We start from the raw sequence: 21,673 nt of genomic DNA, 5'->3' as shown, positions 1-21,673 counted from the left end.
TCTTTAAAAAAAAGACAATATTGGCCAGGCACGGTGGCTAACACCTGTTATCCCAGCACTTTGGGAGATCAAGGCGGGCGGATCACCTGAGGTCAGAAGTTTGAGACCAGTCTAACCAACATGGAGAAACCCCGTCTCTATTAAAAATACAAAATGAGCCAGGTGTGGTGGCACATGCCTGTAATCCCAGCTACTAGGGAGACTGAGGCAGGAGAATCACTTGAACCCGGGAGGCAGAGGTTGTAGTGAGCCAAGATCGCACCATTGCACTCCAGCCTGGGCAACAAGAGTGAAACTCCGTCTGGAAAAAAAAAAAAAAAAAAAAAAAAAAAACCATTAGCTGGGCGTGGTGGCTCACATTTCTAATCCCAGCACTTTGAGAGGCCAAGGCAGGCAGATTGCTTGAGGCCAGGAGTTCAAGACCAGCCTGAGCAACATAGTGAAATCTTGTTTCTACCAAAAAAAAAAAAAAAAAAAAAAAAGCTGTATGTGGTGGCACAGGCCTGTAGTCTCAGCTACTTGGGAGGCTGAGATAGATGGTAGGATTCCTTGAGCCCAGGACAGACCTCTAGCAAGACTAACCAAAAAAACAGAGAAGTTATAACATCAGGAATGAAACAAGGAGTGTCACTCCAGGCCCTGCAGCCATCAAAAGGATAAGAAGGGAATGCCACAAACAGCTCTACACATAGGAAGTTGACAACTTAGATGAAACTGACCACTTCCTCAAAAAGCACAAACTACCACAATTCACTTGATATAAAATAAATCATTTGAATAGCTCTATAACCATTAGGAAATTGAACTTATAGCTTTAAAACTCCACAAAGAGAAGTCTTCAGGCCCAGTGGTTTCACTAGAGAATTGTATCGAAGAATTCTTTGTTTAAAGAAGAATTAACATTTCTATACAGTCTCTTCCAGAAAATAAAGAGGAAGGACAACTTCCCAGTTCATTTGATGAACCTAGATCCTCATACTAAAACCAGGTAAAGACAGTATGAAAAAATCCTTTACAGCCCAACATCATCATGAATTGTGATGCAAAAAATATTTAACAAAATGTCTACAAATAGAATTCAGCAATACATAAAAAGAATTATATACAGCAGGGTGTGGTGGTTCATGCATGTAATCCCAGCACTTTGGGAGGCTGAGGCAGGGGAATCGGGATCACTTGAGCCCAGGAGTTCAAGACCAGACTGGGCAACATAGTGAGACCCCTCTTCAAAAAATAAAAAAATTAGCTGGGCATGGTGGTACATGCCTATAGTCCCAGCTACTTGGGAGGCTGAGATAGGAGGATTGCTTGAGTAAGCCTGGGAGGTCGAGTCTGCGTTGAGCTATGATCACACCACGACACTCCAGTCTGGGTGACAGAGTGACACTCTGTCTCAAAAAAATAATGATACACTGTGACCAAGTGGCATTTATTCCACAGATGCAAGGGTGGTTCAGTATTCAAAATGCAATCTAGAGCCGGGAGTGGTAGCTCAAGCCTGCAATCCCAGAACTTTGGGAGGCCAAGGCGGGTGGATCACTTGAAGTCAGGAGTTCGGGCCCAGCCTGGCCAACATGGTGAAACCTCATCTCTATTTCAAATACAAAAATTAGCCAGGTGTGGTGACAGACGCTTGTAATCCCAGCTACTTGGAAAGCTGAGGCACAAGAATCACTTGAACCTGGGTAACAGAGGTTGCAGTGAGCTGAGATGGCACCACCACACTTCAGCCTAGGCAACAGAGCAAGACTGTCTCAAAAAAAAAAAAGAAAGAAAGGAAAAATGCAATCAAGGCGGGGCACGGTGGCTCATGCCTATAATCCTCCAGTACTTTGGGATGCCAAGGCAAGTGGATCACTTGAGGCCAGGAGTTCAAGGCCAGCCTAGGTGAACTGCAAGACCCATCTCTACAAAAATAAAAAAATTTAATCAATGTAATCTACCATATTAACAAGCTAATGAATAAAGAAGATAACATGTTCGTATTTGATGCAGCAGAAGCATTTGACAAAATTCAACCAGTCATGTTAAAAACTCAGAATAATAGGATTAGTGGGGAACTTTCTTAACCTGATAAAGAACGTCGACATAAAACCTACAGCTAACATCGTTCTTAGTGGTCAAAGCCTCAATGTTTTACTCCTGTGGCTGGGGGAACAAAGCAAGGATGTTCACTGTCACCACACTTATCCAACATAGTGGTGGAAGTTCTGGTCAGCGCAGTAAGGCCTGAAAAGGAAGCAAAAGGCATATAGATCAGAATGGAAGAGGTAAAATTGTTTCTAATCAGATCACACAATTGTCTATAAAGAAAATCCCAAGGAATGTACAAGAAAACTCCTAGAACTAATAAGTGAGTATAGCAAGGTTGCAGGACACAAGATAAACATGCAAAAATCTGTCTTATTTTTATATAATGGTAATGAACAAGTGGACAGTAACATTAAAAATATAATACCATTTACGACTGGGTGCAGTGGCTCAAGCCTGTAATCCTACCACTTTGGGAGGCCGAGACGGGCGGATCACGAGGTCAGGAGATGGAGACCATCCTGGCTAACACGGTGAAACCCTGTCTCCACTAAAAAATACAAAAAACTAGCTGGGCGAGGTGGGGACGCCTGTAGTCCCAGCTACTCGGGAGGCTGGGGCAGGAGAATGGCGTAAACCCGGGAGGCGGAGCTTGCGGTGAGCTGAGATCGGGCCATTGCACTCCAGCCTGGGCGACAGAGCGAGACTCCGTCTCAAAAAAAAAAAAAAACAAACTACCATTTACAATGAAACAAAATTACGCAGATATAAACTAGCAAAATATAAAGGACTTATATGCTAAAAATAGCATAACATGGATGAGAGAAGTTAAGATCTAAGCAGAAACACATCCCATATTCATAGTTTGGAAGATTCTACATACCAAAGATGTCAGTTCTCTCCAAATGGATACACAGGCCTAACAATTTCTGTCAAAATGCCAGCAAGTAGATCAGTGGAGGAGAATAGACCCAAACAGAAATAGGCCCATATGAGATACGGGTGCAGATACAACCACAGGAGACGCAAATTAATTCAGCAGATGAAAGTCAGCCATTCAGCAGATGGCAAGTTAGCCTTTCAACAGATGGTGCCAAGGCAGTTAGTTATCCATAGGCAAAAAATTAACCTTGACCCAAGTCTGACACCAAGCTTTTCCAACCTGCGGCCTGCAGCTGCATGTGGCCCAGGACAGCTTTGAATGTAGCCCAACACAAATGCATAAACTTTCTTAAAACATTGTTTTGTTTTGGGTTTTTTTTGCGATTTTTTTTTAATTTTTAAGCTCATCAGCTGTCGTTGCTGTATTTTATATGTGGGAATTCTTCCACTGTGGCCTCGGGAAGCCAAAGGATTGGACACCCCTGTCTTACACCTCATAAAATAGTATCTCAAAATAGATCATGAAATTAAATGAAAAACATAAAGCAATAAAACTGCTTAAAAATAGGAGAAAATCTTCAAGTTCTAGAACTAGGCAAAGAGTTCTTAGACTTGACACCAAAAGCATCCATAAAAGGAAAAACGGATAAATTAGACTTCATCAGAATTTAAAGCTTTTGCTCTGGGAAAGACCATATTAAGAGTATGGGAAGATAAGCTAAATCTAGGAAAAAATATTTTCAAATGACTTACCTCACAAAGGAATGGTATCTAGAATATATCAAGAACTTGCAAAACTCAACAGCAAAAATAATACAATAAATTCAATCAGAAAATAGGCAAAAAATATAAACAGACATTTCACCAAAGACAAGACCCACGTAACAAGTACAGGAAAAGATGTTCAACAGCATTAGTTATTGGGGAAATGCAAATTAAAACCACCAGATATCACTAACTCCTATAAGGACGGCTAAAATAAGAATAGAGACACCACCAAATGCTGGTGAGGGCACAGAGAAAATGTCTACTGGTAAACAAGCAATAGCCGGGTCCAGAGGTTTAAGAAAACTTTGTTCAGCCAAACTTAAATTACTGGGCTGGGCACAGTGGCTCATGCCTTTAATCCCAGCACTTTGGGAGGCCGAGGCCAGTGAATTACGAGGTGAGGAGTTCAAGACCAGCCTGACCAACATGGTGAAACCCTGTCTCTCACTTCTCAGAAGAAGACATTTACATAGCAAGCGGACACATGAAAAAATGCTCATCATCACAGGCCATCAGAGAAATGCGAATCAAAACCACAATGAGATACCCTGTCACACCAGTTAGAATGGCAGTCATTAAAAAGCACCCACAGGTGCTGGAGAGGATGTGGAGAAATAGGAACACTTTTACACTGTTGGTGGGACTGTAAACTAGTTCAACAATTGTGGAAGACAGTGTGGTGGTTCCTCAAGGATCTAGAACTAGAAATACCATCTGACCCAGCCATCCCATTACTGGGGATATACCCAAAGGATTATAAATCATGCTGCTATAAACACACATGCACACGTATGTTTATTGTGGCACTATTCACAATAGCAAAGACTTGGAATCAACCCAAATGTCCATCAGCGATAGACTGGATTAAGAAAATGTGGCACATATACACCATGGAGTGCTATGCAGCCATAACAAAGGATGAGTTCGTGTCCTTTGTAGGGACATGGATGCAGCTGGAAACCATCATTCTCAGCAGACTCGCAAGAACAGAAAACCAAACACCGCATGTTCTCACTCATAGGTGGGAATTGAACAGTGAGATCACTTGGACACAGAGCGGGGAACATCACACACCGGGGCCTGTTGTGGGGTAGGGGGAGGGGGGAGGGATAGCATTAGGAGATACATCTAATGTAAATGACGAGTTAATGGGTGCAGCACACCAACATGGCGCATGTATACATATGTAACAAACCTGCACGTTGCGCACATGTACCCTAGAACTTAAAGTATAATAACAAAAAAAAAAAACCCTATCTCTACTTAGCCAGGCATGGTGGCGTGTGCCTGTAATCGCAGATACTCAGGAGGCTGAGGCAGGAGAGTCACTTGAACCCGGGAGGTGGAGGTTGCAGTGAGTCGAGATCCGCTGCACTCCAGCCTGGGCAACAGTGTGAGACCCCGTCTCAAAAAAAAAATGAAGAAATGATTAAGTGAATTTTTTTTCCTGAAAATAGGGTAATGAGTTCTGGTTTTCAGTTTGTTAGGTCAGAGTATGGAAGCCATTGTCTTTAGGGGTCTCTTGGCCATCTGTGTGCGCACACCCACCCGCCCACACGCGTGCACACACACACACCCCTCTTGTTTGCTGATGCCTGAAATGTTGAGAACAAAGGGTTCTCCCCTGTTCCATACTGTACTGGTTTGGCAGTGAGGACTAAGGAGAGCTGTGCCTGGGGCCTGCGGGAGGAAGAGTGCTTGCTTTGGGTAGGAAAAGGATCCAGATAGAATTGTCACAGTGAACACCCAGCGCGTCACCCACAGTGGGCCTTGTTGATCTTCACTGGGCCAGGGCAAGTGCAAACTTGGCAGGGGAGGTTTCTGGGGCCTGCAGCTGCCATTGCGATAGCCACATGGTGCATGCTTAGGAAAGATGGAGCGTGAGTTTATTTTGTTTTAACACAATGACTTTCATGGAGACAGGATTCCTTCCTGAGACATTTGTTTATTCTTGCTGAATCCCTTGTTTCTTACAGGACAGAGAACACCCCAATGATTGCCGGCCTTGGGAAGGTGAGCCCTGGTGAGCTGGAGGAGATGAGTTGATTGCTTTGTCATCAGTGACCCCTGTGGCTCTAGCAGGAATCCAGGGCTTTAGGGAGATCATATTCGTGATCTCATAAACGGACTGACAAGAAAAAGCCTGGAGTCTGATTTATCAACCCAGAGATCTGTACTTTTTCAGATCTGTGGATTAGTGGCACTTGCTTAGCATTTAAAAGGGAAAAACTCCTTGTCTCTGTCTCTTCTGACGTAAGAAACAGTGATATCTTACAGCAGAGGTGAAACGTCAGGCCGCAGGTTCACCATTCCCAAAGGCGTTGGCAGCCCCCAGACCATCGACCTTCTGTCCCCGAATGGTCTGTGGGGTGGCCAATCCAGCACCTGCCGCCAGCCCTCCACTGGGGCCTGTCCTGCTTCTGCGACAGTAACCAGACTCAGGTTTTGCTGTGCGAAGGCAGGGGTACTGGTCACGCCTCGGCATCTGCAGGCTGCTGCCTCGCTGTGCAGGCCTCTGCTTAAAGGCCACCACCTTCAAGCACCCCTCCATGAACCACAGCTACATTGGTCCCCCCATGTCCCCTGCTGTCACGCTCTATCCCTGACACTGCTTTATTTCCCCTATCTGATGTTTCTCTGTAGTGTGTTCAGATGTATGCGTCACCTCCTGCTTCCCCTTCGAAGGGGCTTGTCAGCTCCACGAGAGCAGGGGCTTGGCCTCAGTATCCCCAGTACAGAGAAAGGGCTTGGCGCCCAGGAGGCCGGGCCTTGGGAAGAATATGAATGGATTCCCTGTTACTTAGAATATTCAAAATTAGTAACAGTGGTAACTAAGGCTACATTTACTAGAAGGAAGAGTGTTTTTGTTTGTTTGAGACGGAGTCTCACTCTGTCACCCAGGCTGGAGTGCAGTGGCGTGATCTTGACTCACTGCAGCCTCCACCTCCCAGGTTCAAGAGATTCTCCCACTTCAGCCTCCAAGTAGCTGGAACTACAGGCATGCACCACCGTGCCCGGCTAATTTTTGTATTTTTAGTAGAGACAGGGTTTCATCATGTTGGCCAGCTGGTCTCGAACTCCTGACCTCAGGTGATCTACCCGCCTTGGCCTCCCAAAGTGCTGGGATTACAGGTGTGAGCCACCGCACCCGGCCGGAAGAGTGTGTTTTAAGTGGAGTCCAGTACCTGCTCATACTGAACTGAATGATGAAGTAGTGGTGCGGTCCACAGGCTTTGAAATACCAGGGTTCAAATCCTGGCTTGAAGTTTCACTCACCCTGTGCCTTGGGTCAGGTCGCTAGAACTCCCTGAGTCCTGGCTGTCCCCCCTGCCAGATGGGAATCATGGTAACAGCTTCCTCAATAGAGCCTCAGCTCACAGTGCTCGAAGTCCCCCAGCCCCTGACCTTCTCCGTGCTCCTGCGGCTGCATCTGCACCTGTAACAGCACAAGTGCCACAGCTTGGTCTCAGCCCCAGCACCACACCCCCGCTGGTTCTTCAGCTTCGCCCAGACCCCAATGCCACCAGCGCGTTAGACAGCCCCCCTCTGCTGCCCAGCCTGGACTCCATCCTGCACACGCCCTCCCCAACATTCTTTCCCCCACCCATTCCTTTCTGCCTTGGTTTCGTGCTGGCGGCCCTTCCCTGCACCTGCACCCTCGTGGATCCCTCCGTCCTGTCACTGTGATGCTAGCCTGTGCTCCTGCCTTTGAACTTGACATCTCAGCTAGGCCCTGGCCCATCTCCTGAGAGACCCATTCCTCTCAGTTCAAAGCCTGTCCCGACTGCTCTCCACCCTCTTCCCACCCTGGGTACCTCCCACTATCCAGGTTCTTGCCTCTGAAGTTCGGGAGATGCCCTCAGTCCTTCCTTGTCATCGTCCCCTCCCTCTCATACAGCACCTGTCCTGTCAGTCTGGACTCCAGAATACACCCACTACCGGCCTCATGTCCATTTTCATGGCCACTAATCTTAGACCAAGGGTCTGGATGCCTGCCATGGCCTCCTGGGGGCCTGCTGCTGCCGTTGTCCACACAGCCACAGAGTGACCAACACAGGCCAGTCAGACCATCGCATCCCTCCCTCAGAGCCTCACTGCGTCTGCCCTGTGGCCAGGCCTGCAGGGCCTGTGGATCTGTCCCTGGGCCTTCACCCGCTCTGCACACTCCACCCGCCACACCAGGCCCCTCTGTTCTAGAGACAGAATGACTCTCCGCTGCAAAGCCCTTGCTGAGACGCCACTCTGTGCTCTTGTGCAGCCATCTGTCACCACCCCACCTCGGGCCTGCGAGGTCCCTTCACAGCGCTGACTGGTGGGTAGGAGTCTGTTCCCCCCGCCCCTGCTTTTGTCCGTCTGCCTCTTGGATGCTGGCTCCTCAAGGGTTGGGATCCCCTTCAGGGCTGCTTTGCTGGGGCATCTCCAGTGCCTGGCGCTGTCAGGAAGTGCCTGGTGAAGTCAATTTCTGTGGCACTTCCACACCCTCCAAGTGGCAGCACTCAAAAAATATGGTCTGTCTGTGACTGTCAGGAGAATGAGCGGTTTCAGGAAATGCTGCCTGTGCTGTTGAAAGCTTTTTTGCCCTCCTTTGTTTTGCAAGAATTGTGCTCCCACTCGTGTGTCTGCCCCCAGGCCGCGGAGCTGGTGACCCAGAACTGCGAGGCTTACGAGGCCCACATGAGGGACATCCGCGACTACCTGGAGGAGAGGCTGGAAGTGAGCACAGTGTGGGGTGGGTACCGGGAGAGGGAGGGTGTGTGGGGCAGGTGCCTGGAGAGAGGGGGGGCCTGGTGCTCCTGGACCCCAGGACCTGTGGGGATTGCAGCGTAGCCTGGAACTCGTCAGGATGCAGTGAGGGAAGAAAGAACTGGTGGGAAGCACATTGGGATCGGAAACCCCGAAAGTGGGACCCCAGGCCAGGGACATGATCTTTTTCAGAGACACATGATCAGATATGCAGAGGTGGTGTGCTTCATGGTTTATGTGGAAGGTTCACATGTTTCTGAATATTTGGTTTTTCTCCTAATTAACTTTGCTTTCCATAGTCTGTCCCCATAACTATTCTGGGTAGATGCTGATTGAAAAGTATGCACCTGCTGAGCTTGTGTTTCTGGAAAAGTCTAAATTTCAAACAGTTGCTGATGGTGGTGTCTTTGAAGGTCACCAAATATTTCACTTTTTTTTCAGGCTGAATTCGGTCAGAAGAGAATCCATCTGAATAGCCAGTTTCCAGGGACCCAGCGGCTTCCCAATACCTGCAACTTCTCCGTCCGGGGACCCCGGCTTCAAGGTGACGGCCCCTCACCCTGGTCTCTCCGAGTGTTAGCATAGCTCCCGCGGTGCATGGGTTCTGGTCCGAGCCAGCGACTCCCACTCTCCCTGCCCTGAGCATGACACGGCTTGGGCTGTCAGAGGGCCTTGCTGGGGTTGCTGAGAGCAGGCTCAGGTGGCTGTGCTATGGTCCATCGGGCTCTTGCTGCCAGCCCCTCCTCTCCCTGACTTGGCTCATTTTGCTGCTGCTGGGATGTGGACCGTGGCGAACTTTCATGTCTGGCATTAGCACCGCCCCAAAAGCTGTCAGGGAAGGAAGTAACATTAAATTTTAGACATTTGTCTATTTTGTTGGCAGTTTTTATTAAATATTTTATTAGAGTAAGGGAAAGGGGAGGCGATCAGTTTTAAAAACTGGCAGAGGCTGGGCACAGTGGCTCAGGCCTGTAATCCTAGCATTTTCGGAGGCTGAGGCAGGCTGATCACAAGGTCAAGAGATTGAGACCAGCCTGGCCAACATGGAGAAACCCCATCTCTACCAAAAACTACAAAAACTTAGCCGGGCATAGTGGTGTGCACCTGTAGTCCCAGCTACTCGGGAGGCTGAGGCAGAAGAATTACTTGAACCTGGAGGTTATAGTGAGCCAAGATTGAGCCACTGCACTCCAACTTGGGCAACAGAGTGAGTGAGACTCTGTCCGTCTCAAACAAACAAAAAAACAATAAAAATAACTGGCAGAGTAAGGATCAAGTACAAATGTGGATTTCCTGCGGCATCTGCCTCGGCTAGGAGCAGTTAGGGTCACCCCTGTCCCAGATGCACCTGAAACCTGGTCTGCCCTGACTCCATGAGAGTGGAAGTCCAGGTCGTTGACCAGCCACGTGTCATTTGGGAGCAGGTTATAGCAGCCCTGAGATCACGATGAGCTGCCTCTGTAGACGAGGTTTTGACTTCTTAGAAGATGAAGGTGTTGCTTCTTTCTTCTTCCTGGATCATGCGGAGAAACCCAGCAGTCGTGTTTGGTCCATGAAGAAGAGCCCGTGGGTAACCGTCATGATGGCTGCGTTCATGAGAACCTGGGCTGAAATGCGTTCTTGTAGGCAATGAAGCCTGGGTTTCCTTGACCATCTCAGATTCCTCACCATGGAAAGGAGAGTTCTCTGTCAACATTCCCCTTGTTCTGGGGTCAGACTTTGTATTCAGTGACGACCTGTGTTACTTTAAATGAGACAGAGATTCTCATTTTATATATTTATTTTTGGATTCAGGGTCTCACTTTTTCGTCACCCAGGCTGTAGTGCTGTGATGTAATCACAGCCCCACTGTAGCCTTGACCTCCTGGGTTCAAGTGATCAGCCTCCCTAGTAGCTGGGACTACAGGCATGCACCACCACACCTGGCTAACATTTTTTTTTTTTTTTTGAGACGGAGTTTCACTCTTATTGCCCAGGCTGGAGTACAGTGGCACGATCTCGGCTCACTGCAACCTCCGCCTCCCGGGTTCAAGCAATTCTCCTGCTTCAGCCTCCAAAGTAGCTGGGATTACAGGTACCTGCCACCACACCCGGCTAATTTTTGTATTTTTAGTAGAGACGGGGTTTTGCCATGTTGGCCAGGCTGGTCTCGAACTCCTGACCTCAAGTGATCCACCTGCCTCAGCCCCGCAAAGTGCTGGGATCACAGGTGTGAGCCACTATGCCCAGCCATGGCTAATTTTTTAAAAGTATTTTGTAGAGATAGGGTTTCCCTGTGTTGCCCAGGCTGGTCTCAAACTCCTGGCTCAAGCAATCCTTCTGCCTCGGCCTCCCAGAGTGCAGAGATTACAGGTGTAAACCACTACGCCTGGCTGAAATTCTCATGTTAATTCCATCAGCCGTGCTTGTGAAAGAAGAGGCAAGTGCCTTCTGGCTTAATAGAACTCCCACGTGTCTCTGCAATTCAGAACACAGGTGGAGACGTGATATTGTCGGGACTGCCAGCTTGTAAGGACGGAGCTGGTCAGGACTCCAGGTGTCCTCGCAGGCAGTTGATTAGAGTGCCATTTTCTTTTTTTTTTTTTTTGAGACGGAGTCTCGCTCTGTCACCCGGACTGGAGTGCAGTGGCCGGATCTCAGCTCACTGCAAGCTCCGCCTCCCGGGTTTACGCCATTCTCCTGCCTCAGCCTCCCGAGTAGCTGGGACTACAGGCGCCCGCCACCTCGCCCGGCTAGCTTTTTGTATTTTTTAGTAGAGACGGGGTTTCACCGTGTTAGCCAGGATGGTCTCGAACTCCTGACCTCGTGATCCACCCGTCTCTGCCTCCCAAAGTGCTGGGATTACAGGCTTGAGCCACCGAGCCCGGCCTAGAGTGCCATTTTCAAGGCCAGCTTTGTGAGGGAGAATAGTGTCTGCGTTTCTGCAGCCAAAGGAGAAACAAAGCATTTTCTTCGGCTCCTGCTGTGAGATCTCTCCCCAGCTGCCAGAATGGCCGGTGCTGGAATTCCAGTAGGTGGCATGGAGGGAGGGAAGCAGCCTACACCAGCAGGACCCTGGGAAGGGAGAGAAGGGCGGCCTGGCTGGAGCCCCATCTCAGTGGCGCGTACTCTGTCTCCACAGGCCACAAGGTGCTTGCGCAGTGCCGAGTGCTGCTGGCCAGTGTGGGGGCCGCGTGCCACTCAGACCATGGGGACCAGTAAGTGCTCTTCACAAACCCAGTCCAGGGCCTAGGGGTCTTCCGGGCACTGGGTGTGGTGGGCAGGTGGCCACTGGGCCGCACTCTGGCTCGTGAAGGATGGCCCAGTCTGGGTCCTAGGAGGGGCAGAGGGAGGGCTTCCTGGAAGAAGTGACTTCTAAACTGCCATCCGAAGGACTAGGACTTGTGCGGGAAAAGAGGGCTTCTCGTGCTCAGTTCTGAAGGCAGGGGTAGCAGGGCCTGGAGGGGCAGCGTGGCTGGGGCTGGGGAGGAGTGGGGTGGGTTGGGGAGGGGATGGCCCGAGTGTCAGTGCTTACTTAAATCTCATGGAAGGGGGAGCCCTGAGGGCTATGGTGTGAGCAGACTCAGGTGTCAGATCAGCCATCTGCAAGATGCAGCAGAGATTCTGGGATAGCGGGTCCAGGTGAGCGGGTGGCCTGCCTGGTGGAGACTGTGGGGTAGAGGGCGTGGGGCACCCGAGCAGCGGCCTGCTGGCAGCAGGGGAGAAGCGGTTCCGGGTCTGGCCTGCTGACAATGTGAGACGCCTGTGGGAGGTCGGCGTGAATGCAGGAGAAACACCCGGGGCTCTGGGGAGAGAGAACCGTGGCCGGCAGCACGTGGTCATCAGGGTCAGGAAGGAGGAATTGTGTCGGAGCATCTGGAGCGAGACAGTGGTGGACCCGGCTCCAGGGAAAAGGAGGGGCAGGACGTGGCCCTGTGGGGGTAGGGGACAGTGCCCTGCTGCAGGAGGGGCAGGAGAGGGCAGGGGAGGAAAGGGGTCTGGGTGTGATGAGGGCAGGCCCCTTGGCAGAGCCCATGCCTCGAGCCTCCAGCAGCCCTGCTTCCGGACGCCCACACGCAGTCATCTGTTCCGTGGCTAGATACTGGCTGGGTCCCTAGTGTCTGCAAAGCCCCATGCCAGGTGCCGTGAAGTTACCAAGTGGCTTAGATGGGCCGCATGGGTGAGGTACTGTCTGTGTCAGCATCAGTGTTCTCCAGGACCTCAGACCCCTCAAGGACAGGAGAGCCCTTGGCCCCAGAGCTCAGTGCGAGAGGGGGGCAGTGTCACCTGGGAGTGCCAAATGCAAGAGAACTCTACAGGGAGAATGGTGGCAACTTTGAGCCGCACCTTGATATGGGTGGTCTTAGGGGTGTGCTTGGTCCAGGAGTTCAGCAGGAGGCGGATACCAGGCAGGGCAGGCACGCACCCGGGTGGGCAGAGCCCCACTGGGGGAGTAGTCCAGAGCAAGGGACCCTTGTCTCTTCCATGTGCCCTTGGCAGCAGCTGCCACCCGGTGTCGCCCTCCCCAGGCCGTCCCCAGTGCTGCTGAACTACGGCATCCCCTTTGACGTGGCCAGGAACGCGCTCCGTCTCAGCGTGGGCCGCAGCACCACCAGGGCTGAAGTGGACCTCGTCGTGCAGGACCTGAAGCAGGCCGTGGCGCAGCTGGAGAACCAGGCCTAGCGCCGGGGCCGCCCTCCCCGCCCCACTTCTAGGAAGCCCATGGCAGGGCACAGGATTGTCCCTCCAGTTCCCACCTGAGGGCTGTGCCAGGATAACTGTCTCATGCCCCCTCTGCATTCTGTCCTGGAGTGCCTGCAAGTGTGCACCCCCAGTTTCCTTCCCTGGACCCCTGCAGAGCTCACAGGGCCCAGGACACCGATGCCGCATAGGAGCGCCCACATAGGAACTCCCACACAGAGCCGTCCTCCAGTGGTGAAGTGGAAACGCCAGCTTCATCCACCCTCCCCACTGGGAACTGGGCAAGCCTGCTGCAAGTGCCCTTTCCTGGAAGGTGTTTTTATCAGGAAGATAGAATCCAAGTCTTCATAACTCATTGTCAGCCAAATGCTATCATGAACATAGGAAACTTGATTTTTTTGCTTTGATCATGGTCTCGCACATGCACCTTTCCTAAGTGGTTTCTTCTCAGGCCCTTTTTAGTCCCTTTCCAAAGCTGCCCCCACCACCCTGCTCCTCCTGGCCTCAGTGCACAGTGGCCCCCAGCCTCAGCCAGGCCTGCTCTGCTCAGCGCCTACCGCACACCACCCCTCCTGCTTCCCCGAGCCTGACCCTGCTCTGCCCACTGGTACTCAGGGCTGCGTGCTTCCCCATCCACAGTCCCCAGGCCTTCTCGTCTTGTCCCTTTTGATCATTAACTCAGGGTTTCAGCTCCAACCTCACTGAGTTGGTGCAGCTCCAGGTCATTCCTGGGGTGGGAACTGGATCATCCCTGACTCAGCTTTTACCTTAATTTTATTTGCAAAGGACTTTTTTCTCAAAATACTCTGTGGCATTTGGATACACATCCCATGTCGATATTTGCATAGGAGTCATTTTCAGTGGAATAACACTTTTAATGTGTAGTTTTATGATTCAAGGAACTACATAATGATTTTGAGGAAACACTTGCCAGAAACTAAACGAACAAAAGATTTCAGTGCCCAGCTTGGGTCTCCTGTGGTTTCTCTAGTGGGTGCTGCGCTTGGGCACAAAGGCATCTGACGGAGCCTGTGGATGGGGGAAACCAGGGGTGCAGCAGCCCCCAGGTCACCATTGTGTGATGATGCATTAGCCCAGAAATCCAGCTTGAGGCTGCGTCTCCGGGAGCCCCTACAAATGGAATGGGTCCCCCATCTGCAGCTTCCCATTGCTGCCAGGAAGAGGCTGTGGTGGTCCTGACTTCCCTAAAGAACTGTGGATTGTCCAGAACAATCTGGAAAGGGGTTAAATGTACTTGGGCTCTTTGGACTGCAGCCCAGAGACTCGGTCAGTGTAGTTGGAGAGGGGGCTGAGGCAGGGGCTGGACACACCCAAGTCAGGGTCCTGGGCCCGTCGCAGGCCCTGTGGAGCCACTGCGTCCCCAGAGGTTTATAGCCTCCAGGGCCGAGGGCCAGATCCAGAGGCGGAGCAGTCAGCTCTGTGCCAACACAGCCAAGCATGTAGACCTACTGGGCACCCTTTACTTTAGGCGCACTGTGGTGGCGGCTGGGGGTCTGCCCTGCTGTGAGAATCGGGGAGACCATCTCCCAGGCTACTCGGGGCTTCTGTGAGAAGCTCAGTGATGCGTGTCCTCAGCCCTCGCTCCACAGTTGAAGAGATGGGTTTGTGCCATCTGGACAGATGTGAGCAGCCTCAGGGCCAGCCTCCTTTCTCTGCGGGCCATGCCCAACCCTGACCTAGCCCAGTGTGGGCCTTTCCCTGTGTGCTGCACTCCATCCTCCCAGCTCCAGGCACCTGGCACGCTCACGCTGTGGGAGTGGCTTGGGCAGGTCCCCAAGGTGTATCCCCCCCACCCCGCCCCAACGCCTCCCATCTGCCCTGTGGCAGCTTATCAGGTAACCAGAGCCGGCAGCTTCATCCACGTCTGAAACAAGAAGCCCCGGCCTATGCATGAGTCACCACTGAGAGCCGGGGCCAGAGGATGGAGGAGCAGCGGGCACTCGTGGCCGCCAAGGATGGGGATGTGGCAACACTGGAGCGGCTGCTGGAGGCTGGTGCCCTGGGCCCAGGCATCACCGATGCTCTGGGGGCCGGCCTGGTTCACCACGCCACCCGGGCTGGCCACCTGGACTGTGTCAAGTTCTTGGTGCAGCGGGCCCAGCTGCCCGGCAACCAGCGGGCCCACAATGGGGCCACCCCAGCGCATGACGCCGCCGCCACAGGCAGCCTGGCCGAGCTGTGCTGGCTGGTCCGCGAGGGGGGCTGCAGTCTGCAGGTGAGCAGAGACGGGGCAGCCTGGCCTCCACAAACCTGGCTGGGGTGGAACCAGGGAGGTGTGAGCCAGGGAGGTGTGAGCCACGGAGGCTCAGAGCACTGGCCACCCCGGCCTCCACGGCCCTGGGCTCTTTGTTTCTCTTGGGGACTCAGTCAGTGGTCGCCGTCTCTGCCCCACGCTTCTCAGAGCACAAAGGCTTGAGAGCCAAGAACACCTCCTAAATTTTCTTATCACTTTCCCTGCCAGGAAGCTGGGTGTTACCAGTGGGGGTCTTGCCAGAGGTCAAGACCCCTTGTCTCTGATCAGGCCTCGTCCACAGGGCCCGCTTCCCAAAGGGTCTAGAAAGGGATCCTTACAGAAGCACTGTGCGAACTCAGGCTTGAGAGCTGGGAACCCAGCTGGGAGACGGGAGTGAGGGCTGCTGATGGTGACTGTCTTGTCCGGAGCATTTCTACTGGGCCCCCCTCCCCTCTCCTGCCTGCCCCGTCCCCTTTGTGCAGGCGAGGGCCTTCGAGCTGTTGCTCAGCCCTGTGGAGCTTTCAGGACTGAGGGTGAGCAGGACTGACTGGCCTTAGAACACCGCCCAGAGGTCAGGGTTGGGGTGGGGGCCGGTGGGACCTGCTGAGATTAGGGAGCGGGAAGGTTCCCCAGCACCTGGCTCACCAGAGTGCCTGAGAGTGCCAGCCTAGCATCCTGTTCCACCAAGCTCAAGGGCAGCAGGTGGGAGCTGTGCCTGCCTGGGGATCCATTCTGACCACAGGGCCCTTGGAGAAGGCCTACGTCTGCTGGACCCCTGGCACCTGTGGTGGGAACACTCCCTGGCCCCGGGGCGCTGTGGCCAGTGGGAGGGCACTGGGACAGGGAACCAGCCAGAGGCAAGTGTCCTGGGAAGCCTTTCTGACCATGAGCAGAGTGGGCAGGTGTCTGTGGGCACCCGGCTGAGTGGGAAAGGGCCTTCTCCGCACTGGGGACAGGGGCCCAAGAGGGGGCAGGGTTGCCAGAGTTGGCCTCGCAAGACCTGGACCTGAGTCCTGGCCCTCCTCTCACCTCAGTCCCAGCAGGGAGCACCTCCCTCCATGTTGCAGGCAGAAACAGAGGGAAGGAGGAAGGAGGTGGAAGCCCCTTTGCTGGGTTGCAGGCAGTGTAAGCCCTCGCCTGGGGCTCCTCCAGCAGCTGGCTCTGGCCACACGGCCTACCCCCCACTCACTGACCTGCCTGGGCCTCGGTAGGACCAAGATGCCTCGGGTGTCTCCCCGCTGCACCTGGCCGCCCGTTTTGGACACCCAGTGCTGGTGGAGTGGCTGCTCCACGAGGGCCACTCGACCACGCTGGAGACCCGGGAGGGGGCCCTGCCGCTGCACCACGCCGCCGTCAGTGGGGACCTGACCTGCCTGAAGCTCCTGACAACTGCGCATGGCAGGTAAGGAGCCCAGAGTCCCGCCTGAGGGGCAGCCTGGGGCAAGCTGGCCAAGGGGAGGCTGCACCGAGGAGGGCCAAGAGGACAGGCTGGTGGCCTTTGAGGTGAATCCTGCAGGCGGGCATGCTGTCACTGTGGGGTGAGCTGGCAGGAGTCAAGGGCAGTGAGGCCTCTACCCACAGGCCAGGCAGTGGTGGTGCCATGCCAGGGCCCAAGGGGACACAGGCCAGCGCTTCAGCTTGGAGAGTGGCTGGGGGCAGTGAGGACAGCAAGATGCTGCTGTGATGCCCAGGGCAGCTCTGGCCCCGCCTGGGGGCGTCTCAGGACCTAAAACAGCTGGGAACGTGGGCAGCTGGCAACCTGTGAGGGCACCCTCCCCTCACCTGACAGGAGTAGGGACTTTCTAGTGGACTTGGGGACACGGAGGCTGGAGCCGCCTCTGCACTGCCCCGTCCCTGTGCTGGGACCCCTAGAGCCAGGCGCTGGCCTCGCCGTCTCCGGGGCCCTGTGCCCCTGCCAGACTTGGTGGATGGTTCAGGAGGAAGGGCAGGGTCAGGACAGCCTGTGAGGCACAGGGCTTCCCTCCCCACCTGGACGCTCCTCCAGTCTTCGCCCTGCTTACCAAGGTCACCGTTGTCATGGGAACAGGCCCTCTGCCTCCTGCTGTCTTGGCTGAGGGTGAACCTTCCCATCCCCCAGGGACCCACCTACCTCCGACCACGGCTCTTCTCTTTTCGAGGGAGCATCTCATTTGCCTGTTGCTGCCCCAGAGGCCTCAGTCCCCACATCCTCTTAGCTCCAGGACAAGCCCCAACAGCTTGCTTGTGGAATCGGTTCTCATTCCCGGGTGTTCCCATCCTGGACCGCTTGGCAAAGGCCTTTGGGAGTTGCTTCTGTGGCTTTTTCCCAGAGCGTCCACACCACCCCCAGCCTTGGCTGGCCACAGTCTCTCTCAGACCCACCTGGCTTTTAAAGAAGTTTCCACCATTGAAAACAGGGAGACTTGGGTTGAGTGCAGTGGCTCATGCCTGTAATCCCAGCATTTTGGGAGGCTGGGGCGGGAGGATTGCTTGAGCCCAGGAGTTCAAGACCAGCCTGGGCAATATAGCAAAGCCACTATCTCTACAAAAAATGTATTTAAAAATTAGCCAGGCATGGTGGTGAGTGCCTGTAGTCCCAGATACTCGGGAGGCTGAGGTGGGAGGATCACTTGAATCTGGGAGGCAGAGGTTCCAGTGAGCTGAGATTGTGCCACTGCACTCCAGCCTGGGTGACAGAGCAAGACCCTGTCTAAAAAAAACAAAAAGAAGAAAACCAGGAGACTTCATGTTAATATGTACACACACACATACACACACTCACACACACAAATGGGAAGGTCCTGTACCCCCAGCCTAGTTCCCACCTAGCACTGACCAGCAGCCGAGAGGTGGCTGCTGCTGGCCAGACCATGCCCCTCCAGTGGCCCCCGACCCACTGGCTGCATCATGGCCTGCTCCCAGCCACCGCACTGGACACTGCCTGTTCCAACCCTGGATGCAGTCAAGGACGCCTGGCAGAGTCCAGTGAAAGCACGGATCCTCCCCTGAGAAGGGCACCAAGGCATACTGGCAGCCCTTTGGGGCACGTTCCATGAGTGAGTGGACCCTCAGGCTCAGCAGGTGCAGGGGACGATCCCTGTGTGGTCCAAGGCCAGGGAACAGCCACCAAGGTCCTGTGTCCCCCTTGCTAGGAGCAGAGGAGAGGCTGCTAGGGGGCTGGTACTGGCGGGGACTTTGTGAGGGGGAGGGGAGTTTAAACCCAGGTGCAAGCCCCTGGACAAATCAGCTCCCAGCCTCTGTCTCCCCTCTGCCAGCTGAGGCCTGTGACTAGACTCTCCTCTGGGGGGGACCCCGAGTTGCTCAGATTCATCCATCAGAAGTGGGGAGCATGTGTGGGGGTGCTCGTGAGATCCCTTCATTATTACCCAGCTTCCCCTCCTGAGAGGGGAAGGGCCTGGAAGTGGAGGGTCTGAGACAGGGTGGCGTGGTCAGCAGGCTTGGCGGGAAAGCAGGCATGAGCTGGAGAGTTGACCCTCCCCAGTGACACTGGCCCTGCCTCCACACCGCCACTGCGACCCCAGCCCAGCCAGTGCAACCCTCACCTCATCACAGGCTGCCACAGCTACCAGGCAGCCAGCATCACCTGGCACAGGGCACAGGGCAGAGGGAAACCCCTAAGGGAGCCGGGGTCAATCCCGGGCCTCCACTGGGACAACTGAGAACCTGGAAGCCAAGACTGTGACCCCTCAGATCTAAGAAGATGCATGTTTCTGACCTGGACCCAGGAGTTCCCAGAAAAGGACAGAAGGATAGGAGAGTGGGGTTGCACAGCCACCTGGGGGAGCAACCTGGAGGAGGGAACCCCACAGCAGCAGCTGGAAAGCACGTGGGAAACTCAGCCATCACGAGCAGGGCCAGGGGTCAGCAGTGAAGTCCAAGCAGCTGAGGGATGGGCTCAGCCATAGGCAGGGACTGGGCCTCCAAACCCTCCCTTCCCTGCAGCAGCGTGAACCGGCGGACACGCAGTGGCGCCTCCCCACTCTACCTGGCCTGCCAGGAGGGTCACCTGCACCTGGCCCAGTTCCTGGTGAAGGACTGTGGCGCTGATGTGCACCTTCGTGCTCTCGACGGCATGAGCGCCCTACATGCTGCCGCCGCCCGCGGCCACTACTCCCTCGTCGTCTGGCTGGTAAGTAGGTGCCAGAGGTGGAAAGGGGACATCCAGGGAGTGTGGGTCCTGCAGCAAGCAGAGTCTGGAGCCTGGATGGGGGCTCCAGAGGGAACTGGGGACACGCAGGGCTGTTGGGGCATCCAATGAGCTGGTCCATGGCTCCCGAGACCCTGCAGCATTCCCTTCTCCATAAAATTTTTTCTAGTCGCTATTACCTTCCTATTATTTGACTTAGAAATCGCCCTGCTATTACCCTTGCCATGAGCTCTACAAACAACAAGCCTCCCCGTAATAATCAAATCGTCAATTATACTAATTATTATTCTAACCCTCAGCCTAGCCTATGAGTGAACTCAAAAGGGATTAGAATGAATCGAATTGGTAAGTAGTTTAAGTAAAACAAATGATTTCGACTCATTAAATTATGATAATCATACTAACCAAATGCCCATTATTTACATAAATATTGTATTAGCATTTATTATCTCACTCCTAGGCATATTAATCTATCGCTCGCATCTAATATCATCCCTATTATGCCTAGAGGGAATAATACTTTCACTATTTATCATAAATACCCTCATGGCACTCAATATACATTTCCCCTTAGCTAATATTATACCTATTGCCCTACTAGTATTTGCTGCTTGCGAAGCAGCAGTAGGCCTTGCCTTACTGATTTCAATCTCAAATACGTATGGACTAGACCATATCCATAATCTAAACCTACTCCAATGCTAAAAATAGTCTTTCCCACAATAATACTCCTACCAACAACATGATTTTCCCCGGCCAGGCTGGGCCCGGGAAGTTTTGACTGCCTGCAGTGCACTCTGCCCTGTGGGGTCGTGCCACGGCTCCCCTGGGGCTCTCCTAGTCCCTCTTTCCCCGGAAGTCCAGGTAGGCCTCCCGTGTGCTCTCACAGTTGGTGGTGGCCCATGTGCTTTGTCTGCGCCCACACCAGCAGTGCCCAGTTCGGGCCACTCGGCCGCTTGTTCAGGCCCTGCCGCCTGAGATCCCCGGGCCAGTCCCCACCTTTCCCCACTTCTGGCCTCTTTGGGGAAGGAAGACCTGAGACCCCAGAGCAGAGTGACTGAGGCTGGGGAGGTGCCATCTTCAAGGGTGGGCTGGGGACTTCCTGCCTCTACAACAGAAAAGCAGAGCAGGTGGGGCCTGTAGTCCCAGCTACTCAGGAGGCTGAGGCAGGAGAATCGCTTGAACCTGGGAGGCAGAGGTTGCTCTCAGCTGAGATCACGCCACTGCACTCCAGCCTGGGCAACACAGTGAGACTCCATCTCAAAAAAAAAAAAGAGTAGGGGAGGCCCTCTTTGAGGAGGGGACTTGGGGGCAGAGCTCAGGAGGGACAGGAGGCGGCTGAACAAGGAGCAGGGCCCAAAGCAGCTTCCTTAGGGGGACACACCTCATTCAGAGGTGGGGAGAGCCTGGCCCGTGGGGCCTGGGGGTGGGCCGGAAAGGCAGACAGAGGTGCTGGGAGGACTGGGGCTCTTTCCTGAGGGTCCTGGGGAGCCACGGAAGGCTCAGATCCAGGAGCAGCAGGATCTGACTGGTGTATCAGAAGGTCACTGTGGCTGCTGGTGAAGTGCGAGCTGCCTGCCCCAGACCTCCCACGCTTGCCTGAGGCCTCCTGTCTCCCGGCTCCCACCCACTCAGCTCCAGCTCCTTCTCCAGCAGGCCAGGCTGGCTCTGCCCCCAGGGCCTTTGCATGCGCTGCACCCTGTGCCTAGTACACAGCTGCCCAGGTGCCCCTGGGGCCTTCCCTGACCAGCTGGTTTACCAGGGGAGCTGCCTGCCCAGACCATCCTCACTCCTGCTTTCCTCCCCCGCGCACCAGCACCGGGCACACGGCACGTCTGACTCCTGGCCTTGGTGGTGGTTTCCACCCGCCGGGGTGTAGGCGCCAGGAGCTCCGTGGGTGCAGGACTTCGCCACCTGCTGCGTTCCCCGCACCTGGCACGCGGTCAGGCTCGAGAGATGTTTACTGAACCATTGGGCAAGTGAAGGAACGGGGGCCTGGTCCCTTAGGATGGCACCCACTGCTCACTGTGGCCCTGAGGCCCTTGGGACGGGTCCCGCCTGCTCACTGTGCCCCCGGGCGCTCGGGATGGTGCTGGCCTGCTCCCCGTGGCCCCAAGGTCCTCAGGCTGGTGCCAGCCTCCCCACTTTGGCCCCAAGGCCGCCTGAAT

General features: G+C 54.0%; 2 protein-coding genes across 2 annotated transcripts in view; both read left to right on the top strand.

The window, feature by feature from the left end:
- The window catches only part of SCLY (selenocysteine lyase), a 40,076-nt gene extending 26,008 nt beyond the window's left edge, over window positions 1-14,068 (top strand). Inside the window, 5 exon segments of the mRNA XM_010357968.2 lie at window positions 5,658-5,694; window positions 8,311-8,394; window positions 8,866-8,968; window positions 11,546-11,621; window positions 12,933-14,068. Of these exon segments, the coding sequence (XP_010356270.2) occupies window positions 5,658-5,694; window positions 8,311-8,394; window positions 8,866-8,968; window positions 11,546-11,621; window positions 12,933-13,086 (454 nt within the window). The 3' untranslated portion in view covers window positions 13,087-14,068.
- An 80-nt stretch (window positions 14,069-14,148) lies between these two features.
- The window catches only part of ESPNL (espin like), a 30,396-nt gene continuing 22,871 nt past the window's right edge, over window positions 14,149-21,673 (top strand). The window contains exons 1-3 of the mRNA XM_010357971.2: window positions 14,149-15,340; window positions 16,570-16,760; window positions 19,301-19,487. Coding sequence (XP_010356273.2) covers window positions 15,047-15,340; window positions 16,570-16,760; window positions 19,301-19,487 — 672 coding nt within the window. The 5' untranslated portion in view covers window positions 14,149-15,046. The remainder of the gene's footprint in view (window positions 15,341-16,569; window positions 16,761-19,300; window positions 19,488-21,673) is intronic.

The sequence above is a fragment of the Rhinopithecus roxellana genome, chromosome 14, assembly GCF_007565055.1.
Source record: "Rhinopithecus roxellana isolate Shanxi Qingling chromosome 14, ASM756505v1, whole genome shotgun sequence".
NCBI lineage: Eukaryota > Metazoa > Chordata > Mammalia > Primates > Cercopithecidae > Rhinopithecus > Rhinopithecus roxellana.
This window is presented reverse-complemented; position numbering and strand designations above follow the sequence as displayed.